Source organism: Notolabrus celidotus, chromosome 24 (genome assembly GCF_009762535.1).
Source record: "Notolabrus celidotus isolate fNotCel1 chromosome 24, fNotCel1.pri, whole genome shotgun sequence".
NCBI lineage: Eukaryota > Metazoa > Chordata > Actinopteri > Labriformes > Labridae > Notolabrus > Notolabrus celidotus.
The window spans coordinates 4,540,696-4,558,656 of record NC_048295.1 but is presented as its reverse complement, the minus strand read 5'-3'; the positions used below and the strand labels follow the sequence as shown (position 1 = coordinate 4,558,656).

The following is a 17,961-nucleotide window of genomic DNA, read 5'->3' as shown; positions in this document are numbered from 1 at the left end:
CAGGCCCAGTTGCACATTTCACTTCTCTTCACATGTGCAGAGAAACTCTTTGATTGAGTCCTCGGAGCATCGGGTGAGATTTGAACGGGCCCCAGAATATTTTTAGATCCAAATGTGGGCCACTGAATTCTTCCATTTGGCTGCTGGCTGAGCCGGCTGCTCTTTGCGAATGTGTGTGAGCGTGTGTGTGTGAGAGAAGCTTTGAGGATGCTTCCTGCCGAGCAAAGAGCAAAGAGTCTTCTTCAATCGCTCACAAAGAGAGAAGGAAATAATTGACGACAACACAGATTAAGAGTTGCTTGGATTGCACGGAAAGGTTGCACTTCCTGTCCCACTGACTGGATACCCTACTTCCCTCTGAGTCACCCTGCAGAGAGAGAGGGAGAGAGAGAGGGAGAGAGAGAGAGAGAGCAGGGCAGATGGAGGATTAGTTGAACGTGTTAGTCTTGTCTTCTTACCTCATTGATCCTTTGCTTGACATCCTCTTTTTTGAGTTGCATAATCTTGTCTCTTTAATGAAGAGAGTTAAAGTTTTTGCTGCTCTCACTGAGACACCAATCACCTTCCTCCAGCTTTAGAAAGGTCATCTCTGACTCTTTGTTTTATGCATTTTTAAACAGCACAGCTTTGATACTTATGAAGCTTTTCTTGGAGCACAAAATAATGAAGCAGGAAACTTCTCTGGTGAGGGATTCTCGTCTTTAGGTCGCTATCACATCCTTAAAAACACATCCACCTCGAGTTACAGCGACATCAAAACTCTGTGATGAACTCTTTCCAACCCGAGTCTGAACCTGCAGTCACAAGCTCCCCTCTCTCTAACCTTTACACCACCGTGATCCGCTTTACAACAACACAGGCTGCTGTGTGCGTCCGTATCGCTGGACGCTGCGTTCCTGGAGGAGTCTTCCCTCTTCCAGGACTGCAGATGATCCTGAATCACGAGGTGGAGGAGGAGGGAGGAAGAGATAGAGATAGTGGAAGGAGGGGAAGCTGACAAACCAGAACAATGGAGTCCTCTGTGTCCTTATCTGAACTTCTGCTATTCATCATCATAAACACGCCGGGGGTTGTGACACCTCGGGAGTCAGAAAGGTGTTGACTCACGTTTGAGGGGAATTCTGGTATTTTTAACCTTTGACCTGATTGTTTGTTTATCGTTTAAGACATTTTAGGGTCAAAATGTTGAAAAGGTTTCCTCAGCCTGCAGCCATGACTTCATCTGTGAGGGCTGCATTGAAATCCTGTGCTTGTTTTAGCCTCTGACTGACAAAGATGTTACTTTAAGTCTTTGTAGACATTACAGAAAAGATAATTAGAGATGCTGGACGGGTTCATCACAATCTTCTAATGTCCAGCTTTTCAATCAAGCCTGGAGGTGTAATCCTCGTTGGTCTGTACATAAGGTGGGCTTGTTTGTACACAGTGCAGGTAGTTGTTGTTTTGATGCAACCTACAGTAAGCCTACGGGGGGATTTGAACTCCGTCCCTCACAGTCAGGTTAAGGTCACCGTGGATTCCAAGCAGAAAATAGAGAGTTGCTAGGGTGGGGGGTTGGTTTGTAGAGGGTTAATCCACACACGCTTACCCACTTGGACTGGGGCCCCCCTCCTGTGTGTGCCAGTGATTGGTTTTGCTGGGACCAGTGGGGGGTATTTGATGTGGAGATTATTGAGGGAAACGTGGATTTGTCTTAAAAAGTCAACATCTGTGCAATTTATTAGAACCTCCCATCGTCCCCCGATCCGTGCACGCACACACAAGTAGACCCCTCCTCTGACTAACCTCTGGCTGATCTCCCTGTCTGGAGATGTGTGCATGTATATGATGTGTGCCTGCCTGTCTGTGCCGTGTAATCTGAGTCCACTAATCTGTCTGAGTGGAAAACAGCGCTCAGACACTTTCTGACGGATACATCTGGGAGAGAAACGGCTCGCCGGCTGATCGCTCTCTTTGAACATCCTGAAATTGTTGTGTTTACAGCTTTTAGAATAAAGTCCAGCTCCAAGATGAAAGATCAATAAAAGAACACAGATTTGTGCTGAAGTGATGATGCTGTTTGTGAGGGAAATAAGCACTTTTATGCCTCCCTGCAGGTGACAGCAGCAGCTCCAGGCGCTGTGTTTGGTTGCCTGTCCTCCACCGCGCTCTGCCTGTTCTTGTAAAGTGGTATCTGAAGAATGCTTGCAGCGAGTGTCCTCGAATGTGACAGAACGTCCACCTGCACCACAGGATGGCATCATCAGAGTTTGGTGCTCGAAGGACAAACACGTAGAGTCATTGTGACCTCAACTCACGCCCACATTATGTGTCATGCAGAAATCTGAGTCTAAGTATAATCCTGACAGATGAGTCTTCCAATAGACTGACATGATCAACTCTGCTGTTCAGTATTGTCTCTATAGGGGGTTCCTTGGTTTTTGGAGACATCCTCTAGTTTACACTTGAGGAACTGCAGTTTTTGGGACATTTTGTACTTTATTGGATTGAAAAGCTGGAGAGAGTCAGGAAATGTGGGGAGAAGAGAGCGGAGGGGAGGACTATGGCCTTCGTGAACACCTGAGGTTGCAGCTTGGCATGGATGTGTGTCTTCTAAGAGCACCTCAAACTAACTCCACTCCCTTCCATTTTTGATTCCCCAACCCGAGTTGAATCCAGGATATGAAGCTGCTCCTTGAACTAATGTGATGTTCCATTATTGATGTGACATGTAGATGTGAAGGAAGAGGACCATCTGTTTCTGATGATCAAAGAATGATGACAGCCGCGGCGTTTAGTCAATACTTCACGAGGCTTTTATTAAATTAGTCCTAAAATCCACACGGATAAATTCTGCAGTCACTTTCTTTGATGCATCACAAAGATTACATCAGATCAGACTTTCTCTCTGTGTTCCTGCCGACCACAGACAGACACATGGACGGGGTTTCTTAAAGTGATGCATGATTCAAACCAAGACTTCATTCTCCCTGACACCAGGTCCTTCTTCGGTCCCCGTGGGCTCCTGTTGAATCTTCCGTGACTGCTAATCCACCAGTCGTGTGGTACAAACTCCCAGTTAGCCCGTCCTAAGCCCCCCAAAGAGCCCTTAAGTGGTTGAAGCTCACTCCTCGTCAGGGGGTCTTGTAATGACGGGGATTTGGTTCTTTTAATTGTCATTTAACAGCGAGCTTGAAGCTAATGTGGCTTTGGAGGAAGAGCGGAGGAAGAGTGTGTGTTTGTGGGAGGCTGAAGCTGGAGTGTGTGTTTGCATCAGATCTGAATCAGCCGTGAATAAACGGACCGGCTCGGCAGGTTTGTTATTGGGAGAGAGAGCGTCACCGTTCATTGTGAAGATTTGTGTCCTTATTTGTGGCGTTAAGAACGAGCGGAGGATTTAAAGACGAGAAGATGATTTGACAGACGGAGAGAGGAACTGAAAGGCATTGTGGGAGTTTTTTTTAAGGAACTAAAAGTGATGTAGGAAGAGGAAAAAAACAGCAGCACTGCAGATTGCTATCACCTCAGTCACACTGGCAAACAGGCTTTATGAGTGCGTGTGTGTGTGTGTGTGTGCGTGCGTCTGTGTGTGTGTTTGTGTGTGTGTCTGTGCGTCTGTGTGTGAGTGAATTTTCTGACTCATTTTCTGCATGCCAACACATTTCCTCTTTGACACCCATGTGACTTGTTAATTCTAAATCCCACCGTTCACATATGCACCTCATTACTTGATGTGACGCTCGCACACTTAGGAATCTCTCGCACACACACACACATGGATACACACTTATTTTGAGCAGATTTAAAATAAACACCCCAAAAAATTAACATTTAAGACACACCCCGTCATCTGTCTGTGTGCAAAATCCCATCAGCCCCGGTGCTAACGGAGCATTGTGTTACTGAAAGGTATTGTGCTAAATCTGCACACACATGCTTACACATGCTTACACACACACACACACACACACACACATACACACACATGCAGACAAAGTAACCTGGGAGAGAGAGAAAAAAAACAGCCCACACAGCATTTCCTCGCGCTCCTCCATCACACCGTGTCAGAGAAGCTCAGGCTTTGTTTCTCCCTTCACCATTTTTCAACTTAATACATACAAATCTAATCTGCACATGGCTGGTCCTGCTAAAATCCTGCAACACACAGCCTGGTCAGCATCCCTACATTTAAACGTGATGATTAAGGTTCCACACTATCATCTGTTTTGCATATGCATGAATCAAGTTAGCAGTAAAAATGTGCACAGGCTGGTTAGACTGAGAACAAACCTGGCCGAGAACGTTTCACACGCCGGATGTTTTGGAAGTGCAGCATTGAAGAATTTGCAGCTTGGTTGTGAGAACACGTCTGATTGTAAAAGTGAGTCTAGTTCTCTTGGATTTTATTACCTCAGTGCACATTTTATGCTCTTGGATTGAGTCTTTTCAGTTAAGCACGATGCTCTTTTATTAAATGATGGTCCCATTTAGAGAAATATGCACGGCCAATCTCGACTGCCAAGCTGCAAAAACTCACGAGTCCAAAAATCCCAGATGTTGACGTCTGAAATGCCAAACTTAAGGCTCAATAAACAAATTAGTGACGTCACAATGGTGCAAAGTCCACTTCTGATAACAAGCTAATGGATTTAAAGGAATTGTCATATAAAAATCTATCAATTCCTGGTGCACGTCATCCCTCATGGCCCTCTCTCTCTGTCCCGTCCAATAAAGGCAGAAATAACACATCCCACCATTAAGTCCAAAAAACATTTCTAGCAGAGAGTCCAGAAAGAAATATTCATCTGCAACAACTTCCCAGAAATCTCTCTCTCTGGATAAATGAGTTGTCGGTGCAATCTTTGTTTTCATCTTTAGACAGAAGCAGAGTTAACCGCCAGCGTTACCGACACAGAAAGAATCAGATCTGTAGATGCTCTTTGTGTTTTGCTCTGAAGAAGAAGAACATCTGTGCTCACCTCTTATTTCAGGGAGGATTTATGGTTCAGGTTTTAAAGGTTCTTCAGGTATATTTGAAAGTTTGCAGGGTTCACTTAGTCCATCATCTTGAGATAGTTTCAACTCTAGCTCGTAAGATAGAGGGGAAACCTAGGTGGTCGTATTTTGGAGACTTGGTCGATGACCTAGTCACCATGTTTGAGGGAATGAGAGTGAGAGCAGTCACACGAGTAACACTGATACGCAGTGTGAGGCTCGAACATAAGGAGATGTAAGACAATTTCCAAGGATGACTGCCTTCAACCTGAGCATACACACACACACACACACACACACACACACACACACACACACACACACACACACACACACACACAATGCTCGCCCCTCTTAGAGGCAGTTGTGGAGAGCGGCCAGCTGGAACCAGTTCCTACTGTCAACATCTTCATACGGAGAACAAGAGAAGGGAGGGAGGGGGTGAGGCAGGACGTCTGGAGCGAGGAGGGGGAGAAAGGCTAGAAACAAAGGGAATAAGTAGAGCAGGACGACTTGGATGACGAGTGTAATGGACAGAGAGGGAGACGAGGAGCAAGGGAGCAACACATCCGGGAAGAAGATAATGTGATGTGCAGAATGAAGCCGGTCTCTCTGCGGTGGCATCGCTCGTTTTTGAGAATATCTGTTCCTAAAGTCAACAAAAACTGACTGAAATGAAGTTGTTTTTTAATCTTCGTGCCTCTGGAGCGAGAGAGTGTTTACTACCACACGTCTTTCACGGTGACCTCCTTCTCTAGAGAGGTTATCAATAGTTAAATACCCATGGTGCCTCTGTCCCGCCAATGTCCACACTAACAAGTCTGACCCTCGCATTCTGCCGCCCTACATGTGTGTGTGTGTGTGTGTGAGCATGCCTTCGTTATAATTTCATGACTCCCCACGCCAGGAGACACAACATGACAGCGTTAATTATTCAGCCCACCTCGCCCGGACGTCACGTGACGGGCTGAGTTCAGTCAAACGTGAGAGTAAAAACACGGCGGTCGTCGGGCAGATTACAGATGTGGTCTAGACAACAGATTGGACGCCACGTTCGTGGACTGTTCCCTGGCAGACATTCCTACCGAGTCAAAAAGTAACCACGGTGTTATCAAGTTGGTCAATGAGCAACCATCTGCTTCCTTGAGTCGTTGACCTTTAACCTCAGGAGTCAGGGGTCGAACGGCTGAGCCTTCAGGTGTCCTCATAAAGGAAGGAGGAAGTGAAGTGATGTGCTGGGCGTTAAAGGAACTGCAGCTGTACGCTTCACTTTGCACACAGTGTACATGATAGTGATATATTTTTAAAAGTGAAGATACAATGAAGGTCTTGTTGGCTCAAACTTGGAGGTAGTTTTTTCCTGCTCTAGTGATGAATCTGTCCGTTGTTCCTTCCTCCCCCTCGCCTCGTCCACATTCCTCTGATCATATCCCTCATTTCTCCTGTCCTCCACTCAACCTCCTTTTTCCACTCTTCATCTGTTTTTAACTATTCTTCTGAGGACCCTTCTCCCCTGCAGTCATTTTCCTGTTTTCCTGTCCTCCTTCTCTCTCTCTCTCTCCTCCCCGCTGCTCTTTTGTTTCAGCGGCAGGGAGATGATTTGGCGATCCCCTCCATCACACGCCTGTCTTTGTGTGAGCATGCGTGGGTGTTTACATAACCCCCATAAGAGCCCACTGTTTGGCCTCTTAGGTAAACACGATGGCTGCCGATCCTCGATGCTGCAGCAGATAGAGCCCCGCTTATCTCTTCAAACACTCACGCTGCTTTGTATTACCAGTGTCAGCTCCACGTGATTAAATCAGGCCATGCCCAAAATCAAATAAAACCCCTGGAGTAGGATTTTGAAGCCATATTCCCACTGGTTATGGAATTTCTGGAATATCATATTGCATTTGGAAGCATGCACCAGACGGGGAATTCAACAAATAGGTCATTTTTTACCACCGTGGCATGTTCGTCATATTTTTAAACTCGGAAAACATTATGGAAATCAGATTTTGAGCGTGCTCCGGTTTGATCGTCTGTTCTTGCTTCCAAGTAAAAGAAAAGTCATGTAGGAGCTTTTTTTTTAAAAGAATGATGCCTTTAATCTTTAATTCGCCGGCTTGTAGCGCTTGTCTTTCCATCGCTGCGTTGTGTGCAGCGGCCGTGATGCTCCTCCACGCCGTCTTTGTTAAAACCTGTCAGTCAACAGCCGCTCGCCTATCAGCCAGCCGGGGCGACCACAGACAGATAGAGTGAATGACACTTAACAGTCGGTTTAAAGACGCTTCCTCCTGCTTATCTGAGTGTGGAGGATGGATCTGTGTGTGTGTGTGTGTGTGTGTGGGGGTTTGTGGTTTCCTGTGTGTGGTTTCAGTTTGTAGCCACCAACAAGAAGAGGAAGAGGGGTGATGAAAGGGAGCGAGGGAGTGTGCAGAGATATCAGGCGGCTTTAAAGGAGGATAAGGTGTTGATGTGCAGGTGAAGAGAGGAAGTGAGGAGTCTCTTTAAGGAGCAGGTTTTCAGAAAGTGGATTTCTAAATTAAAGAAGGGAGTCGAGGTTGATGTAAGGCACACTCTGATCATCAATGTGACCTTTTATTTTAATGTGCAAAAGGAGAAAATCAACAAAATCCATGTCATAATGTTTGTTTTTCATTTTATGTTCATTTTATTTTATTTGGAAGACGATAAACAAACATGCTGGAGTGCTGAATGCTTCTCTAGCAATGAAGGTTGAAGAAAATATGGATGAGAGGGAAGTGAGAGAAGATGAAGAACTTGTAAGTAATGATAAAAATAACAAAATAATTAAATTAAATTAAATTAAAATCATGATAAATCAATAATACACTTAAAAATAAAATAATTAATCAAATAAAATGAATAATCATGTTATAATAGAAATAATACATGAATTAAAAACTCCAACTAATTTAAAATAATTAAAAAGAATAATTATGATGAAATAAAATGAATGGTTGAAGACAATTTTAAACAATAAATTCAAATACATTTGAAATCAATCAAAATAATTCATTTTATTATCTCCATAATCCTTTTTATGTGTTATATTGTTTAATATTTGTATTTTAAATTAACTTTTCTTCCCTTCCACACATTATTTAACATTCAGGGAATCACTGTCTCTCAGTTCACATGCTCAAATGTGCAAAACAACCATTATTTTATAACGCCTTAAAGCTACAGTAAGCGATTTTACTGTCTGGTGTCTCCTGTGTACAAACAGGGGTGTTTCAGCTTTAAAGAGGCTGAAAAGAGACATCCTTGCAGTCATTATCACCTGAAGATGTTCAATGAGGGGAGTATGGAGCCTCAGGTGAAATAACAAACAGTAACTTTAAGTTAATAAAGACGAGGAACGAGGCTGTCTGTCACATTTAGAGAACGATCACAGCGTCTCAGGACTCTGGATTGATTTAAAGGCACAGATAAATATCTGCTGCTGCTGCCAGTAAATGTTAAATTATTTTCCAGTAGTATCAGAGACTCTCAGCTGATGTATCTCCGGATGGTGATAAATCTAAAACTAAATTTTTACTGGGTTGTAAAAAAGCTTCTCCTGCAGAGCGAGAGCCTCACTGAGAGATAGCTGCAGGGAGGACAAGGAAGCAGTTTATAATCACAAACAGGAGGTTTGCTTTCTGCAAGACTTCACCACCACAAGAAGGAAAGAGAGGGAGAATCATGTCTGTCATTGAACGCCCCCCATCACACGCCCTCGAGCATCATGGGACAATTTTCAGCCCAAAACGGGAAGTAAGTCGACCACCCGGGTTACACTCAACCCTCGACCCCTGCGGCCGCGCCCCGGCCGTGAAGAGCGAATGGAAGGAAGGGAGCGCCCGCGGAGGAGACGTGAATGTTGATGCTTTGGGGAAGTTGGTTTCACTCACATCCTGCCCACCTGGAGGCACGTCCTGTGTGTGAGGGCCAATCATGTTTGCTCGTGTCAGGTCACGTCTCCTGCAGCTTCCTACGACCACCTATAGAGGTGTATGGAAGGAGTGTGTGTGTGTGTGTGAGAGAGAGAGAGGGACCCTCATCCATCGTCAGGCTTTCCCAGCCTCCCAGAGCTGAACCTCTGACCCCGAAACAAATCGACAGCTGGGATGGTGACATTGGATCCATGTTTGGGTTGTCTCTGCTTTGTCCGGCCTGCCACTGAGTGTGTGTGTGTGTGAGTGTGTGTGTGTAGTATAGTGTGTGTGTGAAACCAAGCGAAACAGCCCTCTGTGGGTGGGTGTGGAGGAGGAAGGAGAGTGTGTGAGAACCGGAGAGATAAGACCAGCATGACGGGAACGTCTGCACCTGACGTTGTCTCACCTCTGTCCTCTGTTTGTCTTTGCTTCTGCAGATCTTTCACGCCAACACGGATCCAGCTGAGGTGGTTCTGAACCGGGTCCCGCAGCCCGTTCTGGCCCGGTTTGTTCGCATCCGGCCGCAGACGTGGAGGAACGGCATCGCTCTGCGCTTTGAGCTCTACGGATGTCAGATCACAGGTGTGTGAAATCTGACTCTCTGCCATCCTAACGTGGAAACAACGTTCATCTGAAATCATTAAGATTTACTTTAAATCAGACTCTCAAGAACGCACTCAGTCACACGTACGGGTATATATAGTCTCTCCTTCCCACGCTCCCCCTGCTGTCTTTTAAACATTGCACGCCTTGAGCTAATTAAAGGAAACTTCTACTCTCTCCTTCTTCCACCAGTGTCATCTCCCCCTCTCTCTCTCCGCTCTCTCTCTCACGGCTCTGGATACTTTTTTGATGTGTCCTCTTTGCTCAGTGCTGCTCCTCTATATCGAGAAACGGGTAGCGATCAATCATTCATCGCTCCCTGTTCGCTCTTACATCAGAAACTGTGATTCTCTTCAGCCTCAACAGCTGCTATTGAAATAACTATTAGCTCTTACAGTACAGGTACATGCTCACACACACACACACACACGCACGCACACACAAACACACATAGGTGAGTTCTAAAAATAGCAGGTGACCTCAAAAGCAGGCAGGAATGTACACAGACACCACCCGCTGGCACACACACACACGTACACACACTTCCTGCGCCTGATATTCATTATTTACACCTCCTGCTTTGGCGGTGACATAACAGCATGAAACTTTGATCTGTTCTCTTAAACCGTCAGCACAACTAACATCTCCTCATCGCTCTTCCTCCTCGCCCCGTCTCTCTCTCTCTCCATCCTTCTCCCGCTGCGTCTCATCCCCACATCTTCCTCTCCTCCTCGCTCCCCTCAGGCGTCATCTCCCTTTCTTCCCTCCTTCTTTCTGCTCTCTCCTTCTCTGCCTCCAGACTCCTCGTATTATACCTTTCTTATCCCCTTTAATCCTCGTTTCTCCCTCTCACTTCCTCCCTGAGCAGCTCCCTCTCAGAGCGACTTGCTCATCCATATCTGAATGAGTTTCATTTCCGAGGGCTCTCTGCATTTACATGAAGCCTCAGACGGGGAGCGTACACAGAGTGTGTGCAGCAGAGTAAGCAGACGGGCTATTGTAAGGAATATAAAGATGCAATACAGAAAAATGATGTAATTAAAAGCTGCTTAAGTCTCTCTATTAAACGTAAAGTGCATGAATGCAAAGCAGGGGAGCGTGTCCATTCAGAGCCGGCTTCATGTATATGCTTTTATCCCACTAATGCACTCTAATTGCATTTTCAACATGTAATAGTGCTGCGTGGACATCTCTTTCTCGCCCTCTCCTCTCTGCTCAGCTCTTAACTCTGAGTGGGCCGTAGTGTAGCCCTGCGGTGGAGCTTAACCGCTCCCCGGTGGGGATATGTGTATCACCGTGAGTGTATGCCGGGTCGTCGCCGAGACTCACCCGAGCTGGAGGTTAAAAGTTATCTCTCCTCTCTTCTGCAGACGCTCCGTGCTCAGACCTCCAGGGCCTGCTCTCCGGCCTCCTCCCTGACGCCCAGATCTCCGCCTCCTCCAGCAGGGACATGGTGTGGAGTCCCGGGACGGCACGTCTGGTGGCGAGCCGCTCAGGCTGGTTCCCTGCGCCGGCTCAGCCGCTGGCAGGAGAAGAGTGGCTTCAGGTGAGAGGACACATCACTGCATGGTGTCTCTCTGCAAACAACAACTTTACTTTACTTTGACTTACTCTGAGACTAAAAGACTGACAGGTAGAGGAGTGTGGAAGAGTTCCTGAGGAGTGCATGAGTCAGCAGTCTGCAGGCGGGCTGTGGGAGCTGTGATTTCATATTTCAGATCAAAGCATCCATTAAAGGTCTTGTTTTTGCCTCAGACAGTCTCAGATTGTTATTCTGCATTAAAGAGAGGATTCGTACAGAGAGAGATGTTTGAGATGAAGAGCAGGATGATGTTTTTAACCTGAAACCAGCTTCATGTCTTTGTGCTCAGAGCCACGGGACACTGATTCAAAATCTGCACTACAAAGAGCTTTATAGAAATGACCATCCAGCTGGTGCATGTAACATCACTATTAAAATGAAACATAAAACATATAGCAATAAAAAGATAGAATAAATGATTTTAAAATTTTACAAAAACTTAAATAAAGCTAGTTGTTTAGTCCCAAACTTTCTGGGTTAATTAATTTATCTAAAACTTCTCCAGGTTTGTCTGATTCCACCACTCTTACAGATTTTCATCACGGTACAAATCCTGCACGATGATGTCAGACTTATAGAATAACAATCTGAGCATGTGCAGAACTTTTAGAGGACGTGATTTAATCATTTGCATTTGCACGCCTGCATGTTTTTGCAGCAGTTGACTGAAGCTTTTCATTGGAGCATCTCCAAAACTTCATGTACCAGAACTCTCTCTAACGTGTACCTGATGTGAATGCATAACTGCTGCTTAAAGTGCATTTATGTGATGTGAGAAGTTTGCCAAACAACAGCAACAACCTCCTTCCCTCGGTCTTGTTGGGGTTAATTGTTGTGACTTCCGCAGCGTAGAGGTCTTGTTTATATTTTGCAACAAGTAGATGTTATAAACTCTGTCCTCCACATGTTCCCGATCCTGCTGCCAGAGGCAAACAAGCAGGAAAAAGGAGCACAGCTGCAATCAAACAAATCCACGTGGTGTTTGTGAGCAGAGCACGTGTATTGATCTCAGTTTTATCTCCGCAGGTGGACCTGGGTGTGCCAAAGACCGTGCGCGGAGTGATCACGCAGGGAGCGAGGGGAGGGGATGCAGGAAGCGGAGCGACCACGGATAACCGGGCATTTGTCAGGAAGTACAAAGTGGCACACAGCCTGAACGCTAAAGACTGGAACTTCATCATCGACCGCAAGACCAGCCTCCCCAAAGTGAGTGAGGAGGAAGAGTCTGCATCGTTAAAGAGAGTGATGAAACCTCTATGGTCATGTGATAACTCTGTGCACGTGTGTTTGCAGACATTCGAGGGGAACACGCACTACGACACCCCTGAGCTTCGTCACTTTGAGGAGGTGGTGGCCCAGTACGTGCGGCTCTACCCGGAGAGGTGGTCTCCTGCGGGGATCGGGATGAGGGTGGAGGTTTTGGGCTGTGACCTTCCAGGTAGGACGCGGCTGCAGCTGTTGCTCATATGACAGTTTATATATGATAATCTGCCGCATACACTTTTCCCAGGCTGAATTATTTGCCCCCACGGTCTAATGAAGTCAACATTAAGCAGGATTGAATGGACCTTGAGGAAAGCAGGAATGCGAGGCCCACATTAGATATGCATGAGAGTCATTAGAGTCTTCTGCCAGAGGTGAAAAGAGACATCGAGTGCTGGCGGAGGAAGAGAACGCTCAACCCTGAGAGGTTGTGATTTTGTTTCACCTGGAAAGTATGAGCGCGGCTCTCTGCGGGCTTCAAACAGCAGAGTGAGTGTCAGCAGGGGTCGGACAGGGTTTGGTTTAAAGAAATGCATCCCAGGAGAGAAACAGAGAGAAACAGAGAAAGGACGGAGGGTTGGTTTGTTCACTCTCCAGCTCAGTCTGTTCTCCAGATGTGAGGCCGTGCTGCAGAAACACACATGTGGACTCTCACTGTTTACCACTCCCTCTGTGCCTGAACAGGACACACACACGCGCACACACACACACACACGCTGTAATCACAGCACTATAAATACGAGCGAGGCCTTGCTTTCATTTAGGTGATTGATGTGTTTGTATGCTCGTATAAGTGCTGATGAAGTGCGCTGCTTTCTAGCTGAAGAGAAATTGAATATACAGAAGAGCACATCAGCGTTCAGGCTTTTACCGCTCGTTCAGACGGAGTGATAGAAACGGAGAACACCGTCCTACAGGTGTGTCTGCCTCCACTGCATCACTATATTTATGTCGCTCATACACGCAGCAGGAGAAGAAACCAGAACAATGAGATGAGGCATGAAAGTGTGTAAAATTATCCCTTTTTGGTTCTAGCATCCAAAGAAAAAGGTGTCTTCACATTTCCTTTAGCAGGGTTAATTCAGGTGTTTAAAACCTCCTTATGAAACAGACTGATTCATCCTGAAGCCTCTTTATGACCCGTGAAAGCAAACAAGACTGATTATTCTATTTAGAGTTTTAACGTCTGTAACCACAGCCGCAGGGTAGATGTCAGATGAGGAGGGTTGCATCACGCTGAAGAGAGCTTTTTTCACATTTTGCACAGCTAATATTCTCAAACAATGATGTGTTTCAGTGTTAGAAGAGAGCAGGATGGAGCGCCAGTTTGGCCCCGTGTACAGAGGCATTAGCTCGGGTTTGGTTCCAACCTGCAGCCACGAGTCATTCCTCACCGTCTCTTTAAGTTTCCTACTCGGTCCACTCTCCTGTCCTTACTTTGAAGACATGAAAGCACATTTTAAATCTTAAGAAAGGCAGCAAACTACCCGTGAATACATAGGACGAAGTCATAGACTGTATGAAACATGGATGTTAACCAAAGTTAACACAAAGCAGCTTAAAATGATGAGTTGCCTGTAAAGTTGTAGATCCACAGATCACAGCCCCATCATGTGATAAGTGGTTTCTTTGTTTCTCTTACGATAGCTGCTTTGTTAGTCTGTTAATCCTTGTTGCATGTTCTTCCAGTCGATCACACAAAAGCTTTTTGTGCCTTCACAGCGTTTCAGCTAAACACTGATGCTGAAATTCATCAAGTGCATCTCCGTGACGTCACGGGCATCCCCTCCACATTTACAAGTAGCCTGCCTTTACTTTGGTTCTCATGCAACAAATCCTTTTCTGGTTAGCGCTCCTTCTCAAAGCATGCATGAGTCAGAGAAGAGAAGTTTGTGTGCATAAGAAGATTTCTCTCAGCATGTTTCGTGTTTATAGCTTTAATTTGTTTAGAACACAAAACGATGACACAGAACTCTTGTGTTCTTGTGGACGAGCAGCTAATGAAAGCATTTCGTCTTTAAGCTCAGAACACACTCGGTATCTGGTTGTTGTTTTCCCCCATGCAACATCCCGTTCCACACACACACACACAGGAAACAGTGTGTTTTGTATTTACCGTGCAGAAACACAACAATGCACTCCTGCAGACGTTGACAGGATGGAAACACAGAAACGTCTGAGTCAGGGATCAGCTCTTCTTTGGAGGAGAGGTGTTTTTTTATCAGATGAGAGGAGGGATTCTTCGGGGACACGGCACAGAAAGCTGCCGTCCAGGGTCGCACATTGTTCGCAGGCGTCCCAAACTCAGCAGGAACAGTGAACTACTGCTGACATCCTGTAAATCATTCACTTCCCCTCAAACCTCTCACGTCCTTCTTTTCTCCACTAAAGCCCTCCCTCGTTTTTACGCTGCCGGCTGATGACATTTTTGTTCTTTCACCCAAATCTTGCCGAGCTCAGTCTGAGCAGGGAGGAGCGAGGAACGAGTCCTCATTCTGCCTCGCTGCTCGTTCCTTCACATGGTTGCAGTTCTGTCTTTTCCCACCCTGAGGCCCGGTGCGTGGGTCCATGAATGTTTTTGTTCTTTTCTCTCCTAACAATCCCTCCTCCTCCTCCTCCTCCTCTGTTTCCCTCTTCCTCTCTTACTCATCACTTCTTTTCCCTGCCACACACACTCTCACACACACACACTTACGCCTCTACAGTGACAGATTTTGTAGTATACCTGCTACAAAAATGAAAAATGTATGAGCTCAGGATTTTTAGAGACTCATCTGTGAGGAAAAATACTAAATATGGTGTCTGCCTTCCTCCAGGATGGATCCTTTTAGTCTCAGGTGCAGAGTATTACAGTCCTCCTCCATGCATATGCACACCTGTAAAGTAAACCGCAGGTGTCGGCTTCATATCTCACTGAATACACTTCCTCAAGCTTTTCTTTATGTCACCGTCTTCGTAAGATCACATCTGCTTGATGGCTTCTGTGTCTGCAATGATTTGAGATGTTTCCTCTCTGTCAGCAGTTTTTAAAACCCTCATTTAATCACTATCACACACAGAGTAAACTTGCTGAGATTAGTTGTTGTCTCTCAGCAGCAGCCAAAGGTTAAAAGAGGAAACATTGTTTTTAAAAGCTAATAAATGAAGATATCAGATTGTTTCATCACCCGCTGAAACCCGACTCCACATTTGGGATCCTGAGATGGGTATTTGAACAACTCCAGCAGGAATGATCTATGAAATGAGCACTTAACCCCACCCTGCAAAACATCAAACAAAGGCTACTTGTCTTTCCCATCATGTTCTTTTTGGGTGTGTGAGCGTGCATCGATTCATCACAGAGTGTGTGTGTGTGTGTGTGTTAGTGTATGTGTGTGTGTGTGTGTGTTAGTGTGTGTGCGTGTGTGTGTGTGTGTGTGCTGTGAGGACTGCCAAGTAGAGATTTACAGAAAGGCTTTCTACATAATTGAAGTGTTTTTTTCCTCCTCTGACACACTGCTGAGTCAGATTCTTCAGAGTGAGCGATGTCTTTTATGCGGGGAGAGTTGGCCCTTGCCGTCCCGTGCAGCTGCATTTTGGTGTCTGTTATAAAACAAGCATACAAAAGCAGTTATCAGTGTGTGTGTGTGTGTGTGTGTGTGTGTTACCTGGAGCCTGTGTGAGTGTGCACCAACATTATCTATGCCAGCAGCTCCCCTGGGTCCAGCTCTAAGTGATGGTGTCTCATCCCCTGCATGATGATGACTTGCATCATCACCTGCAGCAGCAGACACATTATGTAAGACAACACTCTGCTGCAGAGCTCCTGCATCACGGCCCTCTGCTGCACACACACACACACACACACACACACACAAGGGCCCGCCGACGCTAACACACTGACCTTCTCACGCACATCTGTGTCACATGTCAAGGACATGACTCGGGGCCATTTAGGCAGGTCTCATACGTTTGCACACATTCCCTGATCGCTCCCACATAAACACACACACGCCCACACGAAGCGGGTCCTGGTCCCAGCGGCCTGGCGCTCCTGTCACACGGTGGAAAGGTCAGCACATTCACACTGTGACAGAGCCTGACCTTTGAGAGCATGCAGTGCTCAGGAGCTGCGTGGAATCTTAATGGACTTGTGTTTACGTGGGAGTGTGTGTGACCGGCGCCCAGGTAATCTGGATTATTTTAAGAGTTAAAGGGTATTTCTGGTGTTTTTACACCTGGACCCTATTATTAAACATGTGGAGGCTTAAATGTAAAATATCAAGGATGCAGGGTTTATATCGAGCTGATGGAGAGAATATTATCAAAACAGTTTTCTATGATAACAACACAGAGGGTGGAGGTATGCATCTAGAGAAGAAAGTGCAGCTGCAGCAAGCTGTAGAGAGAATAAAAATGGCGTCACCAGTGTGGATGTTTTTCACTTTTTTAGGCAAGGATAACAGGATTGCAACTTGTGCTAATAACAACAGAGCTTCTTGTCTGACCCTCCCTGTGCCTCGTGTGTGACTCTGTGACGCATCAGACTGAACCTTCAACGTGTAAAACTCAGGAACAGACTGAAGGGACACAATGTCGTACGTTTGACAGTTGCTTCCCGGGCCTCACCTTGGCAGTCGGCAGGCAGCGATAAGAGTCTCATTAGGTGGTTAATGACAGGCATAAAGGACATGACATTAACGCTGGGTTAATGTCAGAAACCGTCACCAGCTGAGGCCGCTCCTTTCATGTGTGCCATTTCTCCAGCTGGGGCGCCGTCGCGCTCGTTTCCACAGGAAGTTCCTGTTAGCGGATCAATTGTGCATCATGCCGGGTTTGTTGCTGGCGGAGCCTTTCAAACTCTTTAAATGATAATAGTGGTGCAGGAGGAGCAGCAGGAGGCTCGGGCTGAGCTGCTAACAGGCGTACAGCAGAGTGGAGCGTGGAAATGAGTCGGTTTGACCTTTTTTTAATGTTCGCATGTTTTCTTTTCTAACTAATGAGCTCTGTCACACATCAGAACACACACACGCAGAGTGTTTGGACACGCTTCCACGGCACTCATCAGGGGAAGAAACCAACAATCTAAAATCCAACATTACTAAAAAACTCATGCTGATGCCGTCGCTCATAAACACAGTAAATAAAAACGGAGCTGCGGTGTAAACATGTCGTAATGACTTGTTGCTTCAATTTCTCTGACAAAACAAGAGAAAGGAAAGCTTACACCTTTTACTCACGTGATAAATTCAGAGCTTTGGTTTTGACGTGACCCAAACCGTCCATAAAGCACCCTCACAGATCCATCTGCTCCTCATAACACCGCCCATTCTCCCACTTCACATTCCAGCCGCAGCCTGCTCCACACGTGTCAGCTCCTGCACATGTGACGTCTTTTAATGAGCGGGTCGATGGCATGTGTATGCATCAGTGCGTCGCCTTCGTCCTTGTTGTTATATATGTGCACTTAAATTGATATTAAGGGGGAAAGGGAATCAAACTTCCTCCTCTGTGTGTGGGAAAGGCGTGTGTGTGTGCGCTGCGTGCTTCCTGACAGCTAGTGAGCGGTTCCCAGAGTGTGATCATCCCGTCCAAGGTCGAGGGGAGTTTGTTAGACACATCCATCCATCAGCT

The 17,961-nt window shown here is 46.1% G+C and overlaps 1 protein-coding gene across 2 annotated transcripts in view; it reads left to right on the top strand.

Moving 5' to 3' along the window:
* The window catches only part of nrp2a (neuropilin 2a), a 70,225-nt gene that overhangs the window by 36,716 nt on the left and 15,548 nt on the right, over positions 1–17,961 (top strand). For both annotated transcript variants that reach the window (XM_034677965.1, XM_034677966.1), the window contains exons 8-11: positions 9,338–9,482; positions 10,874–11,049; positions 12,112–12,291; positions 12,379–12,523. In XM_034677965.1, the coding sequence (XP_034533856.1) occupies positions 9,338–9,482; positions 10,874–11,049; positions 12,112–12,291; positions 12,379–12,523 (646 nt within the window). The remainder of the gene's footprint in view (positions 1–9,337; positions 9,483–10,873; positions 11,050–12,111; positions 12,292–12,378; positions 12,524–17,961) is intronic.